The sequence below is a fragment of the Callospermophilus lateralis genome, chromosome 12 (genome assembly GCF_048772815.1).
Source record: "Callospermophilus lateralis isolate mCalLat2 chromosome 12, mCalLat2.hap1, whole genome shotgun sequence".
Taxonomy (NCBI): domain Eukaryota; kingdom Metazoa; phylum Chordata; class Mammalia; order Rodentia; family Sciuridae; genus Callospermophilus; species Callospermophilus lateralis.
Window position 1 is genome coordinate 32,136,402 of NC_135316.1, and position 15,792 is coordinate 32,152,193.

A 15,792-nucleotide genomic window follows, 5' to 3' on the forward strand; every position below is an offset into this window, starting at 1 on the left:
CATATGTTCACATAAAAGCTTGTACATGAATGTTCATAGCAATATTATTTACAATCACCAAAATGTGGAAACAAGCAAGTGTTCATCGACAGATGAATGGATAAACAGAATATATCCATACAATGGAATCTTATTTGTCAACAGATTGAAATACTTCTATGTACAACAACACGCAAGGACCTTAAAAATATACTAAGGAACAAGAAAGGAACAAAGGACCACATATTGTATGATTCCATTTATATGAAAAGTCTAGAACAGGCATATCCAGAGAGACAGAAGATTAAGTGGTTGCCATAAAACTGGGGAATAATGGGGAATGAGTACTGTTTTTACAGGGTTTCTTTTTGGAAAGTTTTGGAATTAGTGGTAATAGTTGCATAACTCAGTGAATAATTCTAAGAACCACTGAACTGTACATTTTAAAAAGGTGACATACAGTATATAAATAATATATCAGTAAAGCAGTTATAAAGAAAGTTCTTACTTCCTCACCCTGTATCAGATCCTTTATGAAGCATGCAAAGTTTCCAAAGTATTTGGATTGTAACTTACCTCGAATTTTATTTCCCAACTTTCTTCCTCATACTTTTTATTGTAATCTGCTGGTTTCTAAAACAATATAATATCATTAATAAATAAAACAATTTTTATCTACATAATATTGTTTTAAAGCACTTTCATATTTCATCCCCACAGATATGGAGGCATTATGTTATGCTAAATATGTGTCAATGATAATGAGGTCTGAGGAGACAGTGGTACCTAATACTTTTCCTTTTAAAATATGCACAGTGAAGAGTACAACTGGAAAAGAGGCTAAGTAATTTTTATCAACTGAGCTTAATACATGGAGAAACTTTTAGATAATACATGTCTGCACATGCATGCACACTTAAAAAAAAAAGCTGGTGTGAGGATTACAGATACAAACTGACATTGCAGTTTTATGACTGAGAGAAGAAAGTAAATTTTGCTTGGTTGTATACTATCACTAAAATGAATGTTTAAACACCTAACAAGCAAACTGTTTCTCTAGAAATAAAAACATCTTGGATATAAAATATTATTATGTATATACTACTCCTCTCAAGGATTTTAAGCAGCTTGAAATGTGAAAATGTATCTAAAATATTAAAAATGGAAGCAGTAGGCTACAGAATAGGCTATTTCTTTAATATGTTATGCTGAAAATATGGCTCTAAGTTTTCCATAAGAAGATATACAGCAAAAACTTCATAAAGTTTGAATATCCCTCATACTTGGGACCAAAACAATTCAGATCTTGGAGATTTTTGGATTACTTACACAGACTTTAATCCAAAAACTCAAAATGCTCCAAAATCTGAAAACTTTTTGAATATGATGCTGGCACTCAAGGGTTTAGAATTTTGGAGCACTTCAGATTTTAGAGTTTTGTATTATTCCTTCCTGTCAAAGGAAAAAAACATTTTGTCTGAGGAGCATTTTTTTCATCACTGAATTCTACAGAGTTTTTATAACGTGCTTCCCTTGTTCAAACAATACTGGATAACATGGCATCTCATTAATTTTGAAGGTACAGAAACATTAATTAAATCTTAATGTAAATAAAGAGTTTTTCAGGACAAGCATGATGCAGTATACTGCTTTCTCAACAAAGAATTTACAAATTCTCATTCTTAGGTCAGATATGTAAAATCATATTTAAGACCTGAGGTATAAAATGTAACAATTTAATCAGATATTTTCTATTGTGTAGATTCTTATAGAAAGTCACTTACTTCTTTAAATATCTCTTCACAGTGTTCAAAAGTGCAGTATTTATGGTGTGTCATAAAATAGGAAAGTGACATTCCATCAAAATAGAGATGAACAGACAATTTCCCCCATGGGTTTTCAGGCAATTCCTATGTTAAGTTCAAAAAAGGAAGATTATTATTCTAAAAAATAAGATTTATTTGATGTGTTATAGTCAACAAATATGAAATCAGGCTTTCAACAATAACAGTATGAGCAGATAGCTTGACTAATGCTCATTTCATAGAATTTTCTTCCTGGTATTTGACTTTGATTTCTGTAAAATATATTTACATACCATAATAGTATAATGTTTTCTAGTTATTTATTAGAAGCCATATATAATTTACTATTTATGTCAACTTCAGACAACAATAATAATTTATATTTAGTAGAGGGGAGAAAAGGTGTAGGGGTGAAGAAATAAAGTTCAGTTAAAAAATATAAAAATGGCAGGAATCAGAAGAAATTAAGTCTAGCTGGGCATGGTGAAGCATGCCTATAATCCCAGCAACTCTGGAGGCTGAAGCAGGAGGATCACCAAGGTAAGCCTCGGCAACTTAGTGAGACCCTGTCTCAAAATAAATAATAGAAAAATGCTGGGAATGTAGCTCAGTGGCACATTGCTCCTGGCTTCAATCCCCAGTAAAACAAACAAAATACAAAATATACAAAATATATTTACCAATATAAAAAATATATACAAATAAAACAATAAAACAAAAATACACACACCTGTGAAGAGTCTAAAAGCAGGATTCATTACAATGACCTTTTAAAACTCTGACTAAAGGCTGGGGATATAGCTCAGTGGCACAGCTTTTGCCTTAGGCGTGAGGTCTGAGGTTTAATCCCCAGCATCACCAACCCCGCCCCCACTGCTTCCCCCACCAAACAAATAAGCAAAAAAGAAAAAAAAAAAGTAACTTTGTATAAAGTCCATTCACAATTATTAGGTATTGATTGTAACCAGAGTAGGTAAGCTTAAATTTCCACTGGTCCCACCCTTGTCTAAATTCAATTCATCTTCTCACTAAGTTACAATAATTGTTTTCCAGCTGATCTCCCAGCTTCGATCTTTTCCTAAGACTCTGTCTCCTATCATCATAATATCCTGAGGGAAATACTAGATATATTTCACATCAGAGCCTACAGTGTATATATAGACAACACAGGCCCTCAATGCAGCAGCTCTGCTATTCCTTTCACAGGCTACTGCTCCAACCTCAGAGCCCTTGGCACCTTCTCCAAGAACCGGGATGGTTTGTCTTCTCACCATTTTAAGACCTAGACTCAAATGTCACCTGACCACTGTTTTTAATGAGGAACCTCCTCCTCAGCAGCAGCACTTCTTTCTATCAGCATTTTCTGCTTTTTCTTCCAAGCGCTTATCATAACCCAATAGATTTTATAGTTTGTTTTTTCTTGTTTTCTGGTTCCTACCACTAAAATGGAAGCCCCACAAAGACAGGCATTTCTGGAATGCTCTATACTTGAAGTAATTACAAGTGTAGGACTGTATCTCCTTTAGTATATATGGACAAGGAGCACATATAGGCATGTTCATACACAGCAGTCTTTGCTATACTACAATGGTTCTTCTGACTATGTTAAGCTAAGCAGCAAAGAAAGTCACCTTGACCAACTGAAAAATTTCAATCTGTACCTTACTTCAGTGACCTGCCATGTAGTCTATGAGCAACTAAGAGAGGGGCTCTTAGTACTGACATAAGCCATTTTATTATTTAATTGGGTCTGTGGCTCTTTTTAGGTCTTCATCACTTTAATACAAAAATACTTTCCTCAAACAACTACAGGTTAACCTTATACTTCATGGCTCAGAAACCTCTACTGGGGCCCAGCAACTATTACCTCAGTCTGCTGAATCCTAATCACCACTCCTCCTCCTCACAAAAGCCTCCACCATCCTGTCAGTTGTATATTTCTGAAAAACAACTCACTGTGCCTTCGTGTACTCACTTTCATGGTCAGGAGAACTCTACCATTTTTTTTTTTTTAAGGGATACCTCCATTCTCACCACCTCTGAATTTCTATTGTACTTGCCCTTTTTACCCTTCTTTTGGCTCTCAGAACACTGCTCTGTGATGTGAGATTTTTAGGTTTATATCTTGTTTCATTAACTAGAGAAGGTCTTTGGGGATAGGGCTTGTCAATGACAGGCTTTCTTAGATTACCTAACACAGCACTGTAAACACAGCAGTATCCTGAAAACTGCTGCATATATTTATGAACATCTTCAACAATGAGATATTGCTTCCTGTATCCAAGTAGGTGAGATGTTAATAAATACTCTTTCAAATTTCTGACTTTATTGGTTATGAAAGTCTCAGGTACTTGCTCAAAATTAAGCTTATTTAAAACAAGCCTAGGAACCAAAGTAGTAACTTCTCCGATGTTAAAGGATGATTCATATGCACATTTGAACACATAATAAGATGGCTTATCATAAAAATATTGCTCAAATGATGCTAATTATAACATTTTATGGCAGATAATTTAAACCAACCATATATGCTTTAGACACATTACCATAATGTGAACATCCACCTCTCTCTTTGAAAGCAGCTCCTGAAGAAGCTCTATTGCATCTGGCTGCCAGACATTCCCAACCTATGTGGGATTAATACACTCAGATTCTTTCACAGTTTTACAAAGTGAGACAAAGCATAGAGTAAATAAATATACAAAGAAGTAGCTATCAACAGGTAATACTAGATAGCAATATAAAACACATAAGCCATTTTCAGAAAATATCATTGATTTGAGATAAAATGATCTTTAAAAAATAATAGTTTGAGATTCTCCCTACAGTACTCATGCTTTTAAAGCATAACATTTTTAAAATGAGTTTACATTAAAAACAAAGTATCACAATTTAAAAAAAAATTAAAAGACCCATATATCAATGCAATACTAATACAGGGCTATAATACATTATTCATTAGGGAGCAGAATTTGTCATATTTTCATTTGTTAAGAGATTCACGTGGCAAGGCAGTAGGACTTCCTGCCAAGAGGCAAGTAATGAGCCATCTACATACACGTGGCTCCTCTGTCCCCTGCAGATCTTCTTGACGGCTATGTTATAGTGGACATCTTGACTGCAGTATCATGAGAGACCCGAAGTTCAAACCACTCAGCTAAACCACTCCTAATTCTGAAGCCACAAAAACTAATGTATAAGTTATGGTTTTAGATCATTAAGTTTTAACTTTATTATGAAGAGATCATTAATACATTATTTTGAAAACTGACTTCCAGCTAATTTGTTGTAATTTTATTCAATAAAGAAATAACTACATTTTTACAATTTTACAATTTTCCATCTATGAACATACTATGTTTTCATTTACTCAGATGTTTTATATTCTTAAGTATAATTTTATATATAAAGACCTTTTAGCTGTCCTATTAAACTTATTTGTAGGTATTTTATTAATTTTGTTACAACTGAAAGGGATTTAATAATACATTCTAATTTCTAAAAAATATTTTAAAACATTTAAAATTATTAAGCATTACTTATTACAAATTACTATATACTCACTGGTATAGTATGATACAGCTGACAAGGAATACAAAACTGTGGTGTATCAGGATATAGTAAAATAGGGTAAAGATGACACTGTGGAATTTTCTCAGTGAATCCATGATCTAAATATTGTACCTGAAACAGGTCAAATAAAATTTATGGTTAAAATTTGTTACTAAAAGCTAGGGGACAGAAGGGATTTCCTAATATTAACAATCACCACCACAACAAAATGACTAAGTTTAGATAGTTAAATTTGGATTTGAAAAATTTGTAGGAAAAAAAGAACATTATATTCCCTTATTCTGTAGCATATCAAATCTCATTGTACAAAGGTTTTCTTACACATAACCTATAAAACAAAACTCTTTTTAAGAAACTGGTCTTATTAGGCCTTCCTTAATTAACAGCAACTCCTTTTAAAAATGTTAATTCAGTTTCTGATTTAAAAATAAGGAATGCCAATAAGGTAGTTCTTCTGTCTCAACTCAGCAAAATGAACGTATCACATTTCTCCTCACCCTTCCAGCCTCTATTTTACATTCTACTATTCTGCATTCAGATCAACTTTTAAAAAAACTTCCACATGAGAGAGAACACATAGCATTATCTTTCCATGACTGACTTAATGAAATGTTTATTTAATGTTGACCATAGGAAAAACTTGCAAGGTATCAGGTTAAGTAATGAAAAATTCATTGTGTATACCTGAAATGTAAAATGACCATAAGGGGAAAAAACTAATGATTAAACTATCAAAATACTATTGAATACATTTAAAATAAAACTAAGGTATTATGACATTATGAGAAATTAAATACATAGTTCACCATCTTATTTATCTGGATTCCATATATGTAAAGCTCATGAAGTGTGATAACTTGATAAAAACTGAATTTCAATTCACTTTTGTAATAAAGAAGAAAAGGTAGGGGTTATCTGAATAACTCAAATGTATGCAAAAAGTGACTCACATGATTATAAACACATTGAAACTGTGGGTATCCAGTTGTTTAAGTATTCACCCAAAATTTGAAACCATTTTATTTCCATCAAAACCATTTGAAATTTGTAGTTCAGCAGAAAAAGCACAAGACAGAAATTTAGAAATTAGTCCAGATTAGAATATAGACTCCAATATGACTACTCACTGACAGGGCAACCTTGGCAAGTCAATGAACTTAAACTTCAATTTTTTTTTATTAAAATAGGAGTAATAATTTAGTCTAGGACAGTTGTAAAAAATTATAAAATATGAATTACAGATGTGAAAAAGCTAAAAAAAACCTTAAAATGCTATATATAATTATTAAATATCTAACAAAATAAATATCTGACCAAGTAGAAACAAAAGACTTATTTTTTCCCCCTCACTTGAATTAAAAGTACACATTTCAAGTGTGAAATATCTTCATCAATTTTATTTCCTTACTTACATTCCTTCTCTCCATTTTATTTTTTTGTGGTACTGAGAATTGAACCCAAGGGTGCTCTACCCCTAAGCCACATTCCCAGCCCTTTTAAAATTTTATTTTGAGACAAGGTCTTGCTAAGTTGCCAAAGTGGCCTCAAACTTGTGATCCTCCCATCTCAGCCTCCTAAATTGCTGGGGATTATAGGTGTGCATGTCTTTGAAGGTATTTTTTAAAAGATATTTTTAGTTGTAGTTGGACCCAATACCTTTATTAATTTTTATGTGGTGTTGAGGATCGAACCCAGGGCCTCGCATGTGCTAGGCATGTGCTCTACCGCTGAGCCACAATCCCAGCCCCTTTGAAGGTATTTTAATCTATATTTTTATACATTCAGTATTCAATGCATGAAGCTGTTTTTGAAGATTTTGAATGAAACTTGAGTGCTACCTCGCTATTATGTAAAGGTGAATTAATCCTTATCCTGAAAGGACTAGTTGGGCCACAAACAAATTTGCAAGGAGATACTAAACATATTGGAGAGCAAGTTTTACTTAATTCCATGTGTGCACACAGGGCCACAGATTACAACTAAGTGGTCCAAGGCACAAGAGGTCAAATCCCTACCTGCCTCTATTCTTCCATTATTCAGGTTATTAAATATATTTGAAAAGAAATCCTTAATACAAATAAAAGCATAATAATACAAATAAAAGCATAATGCATCTAATAACTGTACTCAACAAATACAAGTGTAATGTATCTAATGACTGAATTCAACAAAACGTGCTTTAATCAAATTTTCACATATCAAAGGACTACTTAATGCTACAGCATTTAGCCCGAACAGTTACAAAAGAATATTAAACTTACCCTGATAGTGCCACCTACAACTTCCATTACTTTGCCTCGATACCACATTGTATCTGATCCTCTCACTGCACAGGGTTCTCCCTTTTTCCAGAAATAAGGTTCCAAAAGACCAAGGTATTTTAAATTACTTTGAATTTCATTCATCATTTTTACCAGCTCAAATTCTGAAGAAATTATTAAAAATAGAAAGCATTTAGGAAAAATTTCCTATACTGTTCAAAAAAAGTCATCAACAATCTTTTAATAACTTCATAACTTAGGTAATATAAGGAATTGAAAATCAGGCTCATAATAAAACTTTCATAAGATCTAACTTGGTCAGTATCTTCTTTATGTTTTAAAATGTACTAAGACCATATAAATAATTATTCTGATTTTTTTATAATATTTTGAGAGTACAAACATCATAAAGAGCTCTAAACCCATGTCAGGTAGGCTAATATAAAAGAACTATCAACTGAAGATGACATTTTGACAGCACAGCTAATAAAACATAACACAAGTTACTTAGATACAATATAATAGTGAAAATTCTAATTTTATTTTTTCCTACAGATTGGCCCACTATTTCCACAGTGACTATATATCCTTATAAGTGGTACCATAGAAAGCAAGGGCTGGAATCAGGTTCTATCCCAGTTCTACATTTTTAATTGTGTGATCTTGAGTAGTTCCTTTACCTCTCCATACACCTCAGTTTATTCTCTGTAAACTAACTATGATAGCACCTACCTACATTATCAGCACTGCAGCAGGACCAGATGTAAAGCATCTAGTAATAGTCAACCAGTTTTAGCAATGACTAACATGTCAAGCAAAGCTTCTGAATTAAGTACTATTTTTACTACAGGTCTCAAACACTGTTCATTTCTTTTAGAACAGCCAGTTGCACAGATTTATTCTATTTTCCAGTTAAAAATAGTATTTATAAAGATCAACAAATGAGAGGAAAATGTCAATAAATTCATAGCTACCACACTCTATTGGCAGGTGGGCCCACGAGTTGAATTAATGGTGTCTAAGCCTGTTGAGTGCTGGAATCTTAAGAGTTACAGAATGTTCCAGATGAGCCCAGGTTGTAATTAAGAAGCATTTGCTTTTAAACTAAGAAGATTTCAGAAAGGACCTCAATATTCAGTTATTTCTTATGGTTTCTTTTCTTATTTCAAATAAATACAAACTTTAGTATTCTTTTTTCATAGAATCTCCAAACTTATATAAATGTCAGGTCTTTTTAAACCTGGAACCATCCTCACTTGGTTAAGTCCCAATATGGGAAAATAAAGGAGATGTAGTAGGCTACATCACTTTATGCTGATTTTGATCTACCAGAAACCTTTAGAAGCTATCTGGCCTTGCTCTTCTCCCATGCTGGGACAGTACTTTGGATGTTCAGAAAATCACTCAAGTTTCTAAGTCTTAAATTCTGCCAATTACTTGTACCACTACTGACCTGTGGTTTATCATTGTGCTTCATGTGTGAGAAATCCAAGAATGCTCAGAGGTGAACTAATTAGATTATGAGAGATGTAACCTAATCAGCAGATCAATCCACTGATATGGATTAACTGTGTGGTAATTGTAGGTACGTAGGGTTGGATGCAGAAGTAGGTCACTATGGGCATTCCTTGAGGTTTATATTTTGTCCCTGGTGAATGAAGTTTTCTCGGTGCTTCTGATTGCCAGGTCCTGAGCTACTTTCTTCTGTACCCTTCCACTATGATGTTCTGCCTCATATCTTAAAGGCCCATACTATGGAGGGTGGCTGATTATGAACTGACCTTCTGAAACTATGAGCCAAAATAAACTTTGTTTTACACTGTGCATCTCAGGTCTTTTGGTCACAGAAATGCAAAGTTGTCTAAAACATTTACAGATGCACAAAAATTTTGGCACCATGGAAGGAGGAAAAATTCAGTGACAGTCCTGATATACCATGATTCTAAAAACCCACTGGTCTTCTGTCAAATATTTAATCACATCCTAACTCCTTTATTGTTATTAAATTTCATTATTCCTATTCTTATAACCAGGCTGGACTCCCTTGTGTATAAATGCCTATATTTGTGAGGTTTTAATTTTTTCTTTTGGTACCAGGGAGGGGTGCTTAATCACTGAGCCATATCCCCAGCCCGTTTTTATATTTTACTTGGAGACAGGGTCTTGCTGAGTTGTTTTGGGCTTCATGAAGTTGCTGAGGCTGGCTATGAACTTGTGATCCTCTTGCCTCAGCCTCTCAAGCTGTTGGGGTGACAGGCATGCTCCACCATGCCCAGCTGAGGCTCACCTCAGTAACTTAGTGAGACCCTGTCTTAAAATAAAAAATAAAAAGGGATAGGGATGTAAAAAGGGCAGTGGTAAAATGCTCCTGGGGTTCAATCCCCAGTACAAAAAAAATGGGGGTATCTACTTATAGTCATTGTTAATATGATCAGCAGACTGTCCCTAACACTAAGCTTGGGAGAAATCCTTTGGGATCCCATCTTCATATGAGAGCTTCCTGTTAGATTTCCCACTTCCAGTGAAGGGGCTTTGTTCTTTACTTTCTTTTTCTTGAACTCTGTGTAGTTATCAGATGAGAAGTTCAAGGTTTTACATCTTGAACACCTTCGTTGGCACATTGTATCTTCTCAAATTCTGATTTTAGAGCTTGATGTATTTTTTATTTTCATATCAACACAGTAAATGTTAATTTAAAAAGAATTATACATGCATTTTAATGTATTTGGAAGCGTTGTGTAATCTGCCTTAATGGAAATTCTAAATTACTTTCTTATACTGAGAATAGCCCTAATTATAACACATGACATTGCTATTTTAAAATAATAATTTAAAAACTCGAATAAGTTTTATGTGCTAGGCATAAAAAGCATTTTGCCATGTTTTCTATGAAATAATTTAATCCTCCTAACAGCCCTATAAAAAGAGGTTAATTACTTGACCATGTATTCTGGTTGTCACTATCTCACTGGAGAACTTGAGCTGCTAGGACCACTGTTACTGATGAATCCTTTATAACATAAAAGAGCTTACCTGATAATTTAGGTACTACGAATATAGTTCCATCATCACCAATGCAGCTGACTACTGCCTCAAATACTTTCATATTAGGAATAACTGGTGGTTTATAGCACCCAATGGCTCTTGGCTCTGAAATCTGCTCCTTAAATTCAGATACCTTGTGTTCACTGATTGAATCAGTAGCTTTTTTCTCAGAGTCAAAGTTAATTTTAATACACTTAGTGGTAACTATTAAATCTTCTTGTCCCAGAGGGATCTGCAGAGACTTCTCAGATGAATGGCTGTTATTTGATTTATTAATTCTGTAACATCCAAAAAAGAACATATCTAAACAGGAGCAAGTATAAAAATCTGGGGAAAACAATATAAAAATAATCTTTCAAATATATTTAACATTTAAAGAAAATATTTGCTCTTGTCTAGGGTATACTAGTCTAATTTGTCACATGGAAATGAGCATTATTTAACTTACAGTGAAAATTATTTTAAGTCATAAATGAGACTAATGAGGAAAAAAGCAGTATAATTTCACTTTAATGTTTTAAAGTACTATCTGATATTTACACACTATTCTTTCATAAAATCTCCTAAGAAGAATATCCTCAGTATTGTACAATGGAGCTACATGGTGGATTGGGAGTTCAAAGCCAACCTCAGCAAAGAAACAAGGTGCTAAATAAGCATCTCAGTGAGACCCTGTCTCGAAATAAAATATAAAATAGGGTTGGGGATGTGGCTCAGTGGTTGAGTGCCCCCAAGTTCAATCCCCAGTACCCAATCAATCAATCAATCAATCCATAATACCTCCAAGTTGATTCTAGTTTAGTCCATAGTAGAACACACATAAAATAATATAAATACAGATCTCTTAAAACAATGACTCAGATACTAGGTATTTGTAGCAATATGCTATTTTCAATTTTGTTTACTTCATGATATCTCTTCCATTTAAAAGAAAAGCATGCTACCGTACAAAAAACTAAAATCACGGAGGCAGTATTAACATTGGTTGTGTTTTAGTAGAATTGCAGTCAAAATTTTGTTCCTTCTAGTTTCCTGTACTTTTCCTTTAACAGTATTCATAAAGTTATTACTTAATGCCCTCAACTAACTTCTCCCTCTCACTGTCTTAAGATAGCTAGTAGTTTCAGTGCTGCTACAGCAGTAAAAAATAATCAAACAACAACAATTTAAAGGAAAAAAACACCTCAAAATTGGTGACAGACAATGCTGGTAGTATTAACTTGTCTAGAAGTTTTCATTTCAATTCATTTCTTTTGCCAAGGAGTTACTTAAACCTGAAGTATATGAACAAACCCCCAAGAGAAGCACATTAAAGATATAGAGCCTGAGCCTGATGCAGTGGCTCGGGAGGTTGAGATAGGAGGATTGTGAGTCCAAAGCCAGCCTCAGTAAAAGTGAGGCACTGAGCAACTCAGTGAGACCCTGTCTCCAAATAAAATACAAAATAGGGATGAGGATGTGGCTCAGTGGTTGAGTGCCCATGAGTTCAATCCTTGGTACACCTTCCGCTCCCCCTCCAAAAAAAATATGTGGAGTCTGTGCACCAGGGTTCAGGCAACTTAGGTTCAATCTACTGCACCTGGCCAGCTACTGCAGGCCCCATTTTATTTTTGATTTCTTGTTTTCTCTTTCTATTTCATCAGGTAACCACATACATTTTGTGCCACGTATGGCACAAAAGTGGCTGCTTGAAACATATCTGCAATTTCAACCTACTTCTACAACTGGAAGGAAGATAAAGGAATAAGCTAGGGTTGTAGTAATATCCCAATCCTTCTCCCTGTGACCCAAAGTTGCTTAAACCTCAAACTTAGACCCCAAAGGATCTTTAAATGTAAATGTTGTTCAATTACTTTTTTGCTATTTGTTTCTATTTTACATAAATATATATTGTATATACCAACTACCACTTCTAACACAAAGCTCAAAGATTTCTGTCTAACCAAAGCATGCCAAGGGACTCAGTCAGATCTGGTACCTACTATATTTTTGTTCCCTTTTCCTTTGGTTTAGAATGTAAATATCAAAGAAAAAGAGAAAGTACAAAAGCCAGAACATATGCAAGCTGTTTGACCTGAATAGAGAAATAAATAATTCTGAAGAAATTGTTGTCTCCTCAGAGATTAATTTTTAAATTATCTTTAAGAGCAAATAAGATACAATTTAGATTTCTATTTTTCTGAAATAGGGATTGAACCCAGGCCCTTGCACATGCTAGTCTAGTGCTCTACTACTGAGTTACATCCACAGCCCTGCAATTCATATTTGAAAGCACACCTATATAAAGACTTACACAGGTAAATAAGAAGTATCTATCACAAACTGATATCAAAAATTTGAAAAAGTCTGTACCTTCTTTCTCTCAAAGCCAAACCTTTTTTAATCAGATATTTAGAAACATCGACACGCTCTCCTTTTTCATCTCTGCAGAAAATTTTCACAGGTAATGGCCATGTTGTGTTGCTTTCCTGTAGTGATTTAAGAGTACAGTAAATAAAAGACACAAAAGAAAAATATTTTGATAAATAGTGTACTTTTCTCAGGCATTTCTTCTATATTTCTCTAAGCAAGCCAAAGAAGTTTCCCAACTGAGTAAAGATATGTTGATATCTAAATATATCGAGGAAAAATAGCATGGGAAAGATCAATGGGGACAGATATTTGTTTTATGAAACATATGAGGAATATAAATTTTACTGCCAAGGTAAAATTTAACTAAAGAAACGAAAAAAAAGAGAAACAAAATGAAAAAAAATTTTTCCAACCCAAACAAGGGGGAAAGACACCACCACTTAATATGTTTTTCTATTCCCCTAAACTCTTTGTCAATTATAGAATTAAAATAAATTCTGTTTCATATGGAAAAAGTTATAAAAATGAGGGAATTAGGAGCTCTGTAATCCCAGCAGTTCGGTAGGCTGAGGCAGTAGGATCACAGGTTCAAAGCCAGCCTCAGCAAAAGCAAGGTGCTAAGCAACTCGGACTCTGTCTCTACATAAAATACAAAATATGGCTGGGGATAGGGCTCAGTGGTTGAGGTCAATCCCTGGTACTCCACAAAAAATTATACACAGAAAAAGTTAACATGGAAAAATGATAAAATTCTGATAATTAATGCAGCAAAACATTTAAATTAGAAAAAAGTAGGGAATACAAAGAATATTTTTAAATATTCTGAAAAAAATATATATTTTTTGACTTACAGTGAATTCTGACTTATCTAGAAGTCCAATTTTCCACTTTAATAAAAGAATATTAGAAGACTTCATAAATATGCTCTAGCAAAAAATGTTATATTTTATCATGCAAATTATCAACTTAATAGTATTTTAGAAATATCTTGATTTATTTATATAATCATTTGTATATATCTACTATCAAATAGGCATTATACCTTGAAATAAGACCAACAAAGTTCACTACAAAATCCAAAAAAGCATTTTCTCAAGAAAATTGATGAAAACTTTAATGAAATGATTAATTAATATATATCCATTGTAACTGTTAACCTTACTACCCACCTGTAAAGTTATGGTTGCTATCGCTCCAGTGAGGTACAATGAAAGACAGTCACAAGCTGTTGCTGTCCACTTGTCACTCCCACCAGTTGGTCTAAAACAAAAATTAATGACAACCTGTTTTATAACAAATAGTATACAATATTGATATATACAAGAAATATTATAGATAAGCACATAGTTTGAACCAACTGAATATGTAGTGAGAAATAAATTTGAACATGGATTCATGTTATCTTCACAATTCTTTTTCCTATTTTCATAGCCTTTTGTTCATCCCTCTACTTAGAATCCATGCTACATGCTAACTTGTTTATGTATACCTGGTTCTACAGTTTAACTGAAGATATCTAAAAGTCGATAACATTTTAAATATTCTTCATCATTAAATATTCAGGTGTGTGAACTAGATGAGACATCAGGGATGGTGTACTCTTCCATCATCATATTCCCTAACATCTAGCACAGTGCCTGGCACACAGAAAGTGCTCTGGAAATATTTAATGAAACAAAAACAAAAACATTCCTTTGCAATGATGATTACGCTGTCCACTTTGGGAAGTATTCTGTAATTCAGTTTGAATCACTACCCATAAATATGAGCCTCAACAGTTTATAAAATTTTACTTTTAATCGCAGTTTTTAATTGTTGACTTATTGATTCAACAAAATTACTCAAATTGATATAGTCATGTAATTTTGAATGACTAGAAATATAATTTTGGACAAAAACTAAATGGCAAAATAATGTATACTAAAATATGCTCAATAAAGTTTTAGCAAATAAATGAAAAGCAGGGTATATAACATCATCATTCATTTTAGTTTGCAGAATTAAAACTGAGTGACTTTAGAAGTTTCTAACCATCAAGTCTACCCCCAAGAATAAGGAAGAGATTATATGTAAATCAGGCAGGATCCTAAACATAGTTTCTAAATCCAGAATCTCAATGAACTGAACTTAGTTGATGAATTGAGTAAATAACATGGTCAGTTTTATCATGGTAAATGGTTTATAAAAGTGAACTCACCTGTCAACTGGACATGGGGCTTTATCAAATTGGAGTTGGCAAGTATGCCAACACTTAATTTATTAAGACCAACCAGTGTTATGAGCTAAGAAGCTTAAACTATTAGTAACTCCCAGAATTAGTTATGTTTTAATATTTACAATTGCACTGCCAGGAACAGTGGTGCATGCCTGTAAGCCTGATGAATTGGTAGGCTTAGGCAGGAGGATCACGTTTGTGGCCAGCCTCAGCAATTTAGCAAGATCCTGTCTCAAAAAATAATAAGGGCTGGGGATGTCGCTCAGTGATAAAAGCACCCCTGGGTTCAATCAATCCCAAGTACTGCCCCTTGCTATTCATGGGGGGTTGATTCCAGGACTCCTGCAGAAACCAAAACCCTAGAGACCACAGCTCCACTTCTTTACGCCATCTTTTAACCTCTGGTTCTAGAAACCCTAATTAAAAATCAATTCTGTGTTTTGTAGTAAATCTGACAGTAATTCTATCTCCAGTGGTAGTGGCAAGATGAATAGGATGCACAAGCCCCTTATGTCAAATGGTATATTATCTAACACACCCCCATACTTACTTTAAACATCTC

At 33.7% G+C, this 15,792-nt stretch overlaps 1 protein-coding gene across 2 annotated transcripts in view; it reads right to left on the reverse strand.

The window, feature by feature from the left end:
• The window catches only part of Rnf17 (ring finger protein 17), a 108,373-nt gene that overhangs the window by 12,904 nt on the left and 79,677 nt on the right, over window positions 1-15,792 (reverse strand). Inside the window, exons 23-30 of one of the 2 annotated variants that reach the window (XM_076872418.2) lie at window positions 14,185-14,275; window positions 13,016-13,131; window positions 10,652-10,941; window positions 7,619-7,782; window positions 5,349-5,468; window positions 4,331-4,411; window positions 1,764-1,889; window positions 556-612 (exon numbers count right to left, since the gene is read on the reverse strand). In XM_076872418.2, coding sequence (XP_076728533.1) covers window positions 556-612; window positions 1,764-1,889; window positions 4,331-4,411; window positions 5,349-5,468; window positions 7,619-7,782; window positions 10,652-10,941; window positions 13,016-13,131; window positions 14,185-14,275 — 1,045 coding nt within the window. Of the gene's footprint in view, window positions 1-555; window positions 613-1,763; window positions 1,890-4,330; window positions 4,412-5,348; window positions 5,469-7,618; window positions 7,783-10,651; window positions 10,942-13,015; window positions 13,132-14,172; window positions 14,276-15,792 lie in introns of both variants that reach the window. The other variant, XM_076872417.2, reaches the window with a different exon arrangement.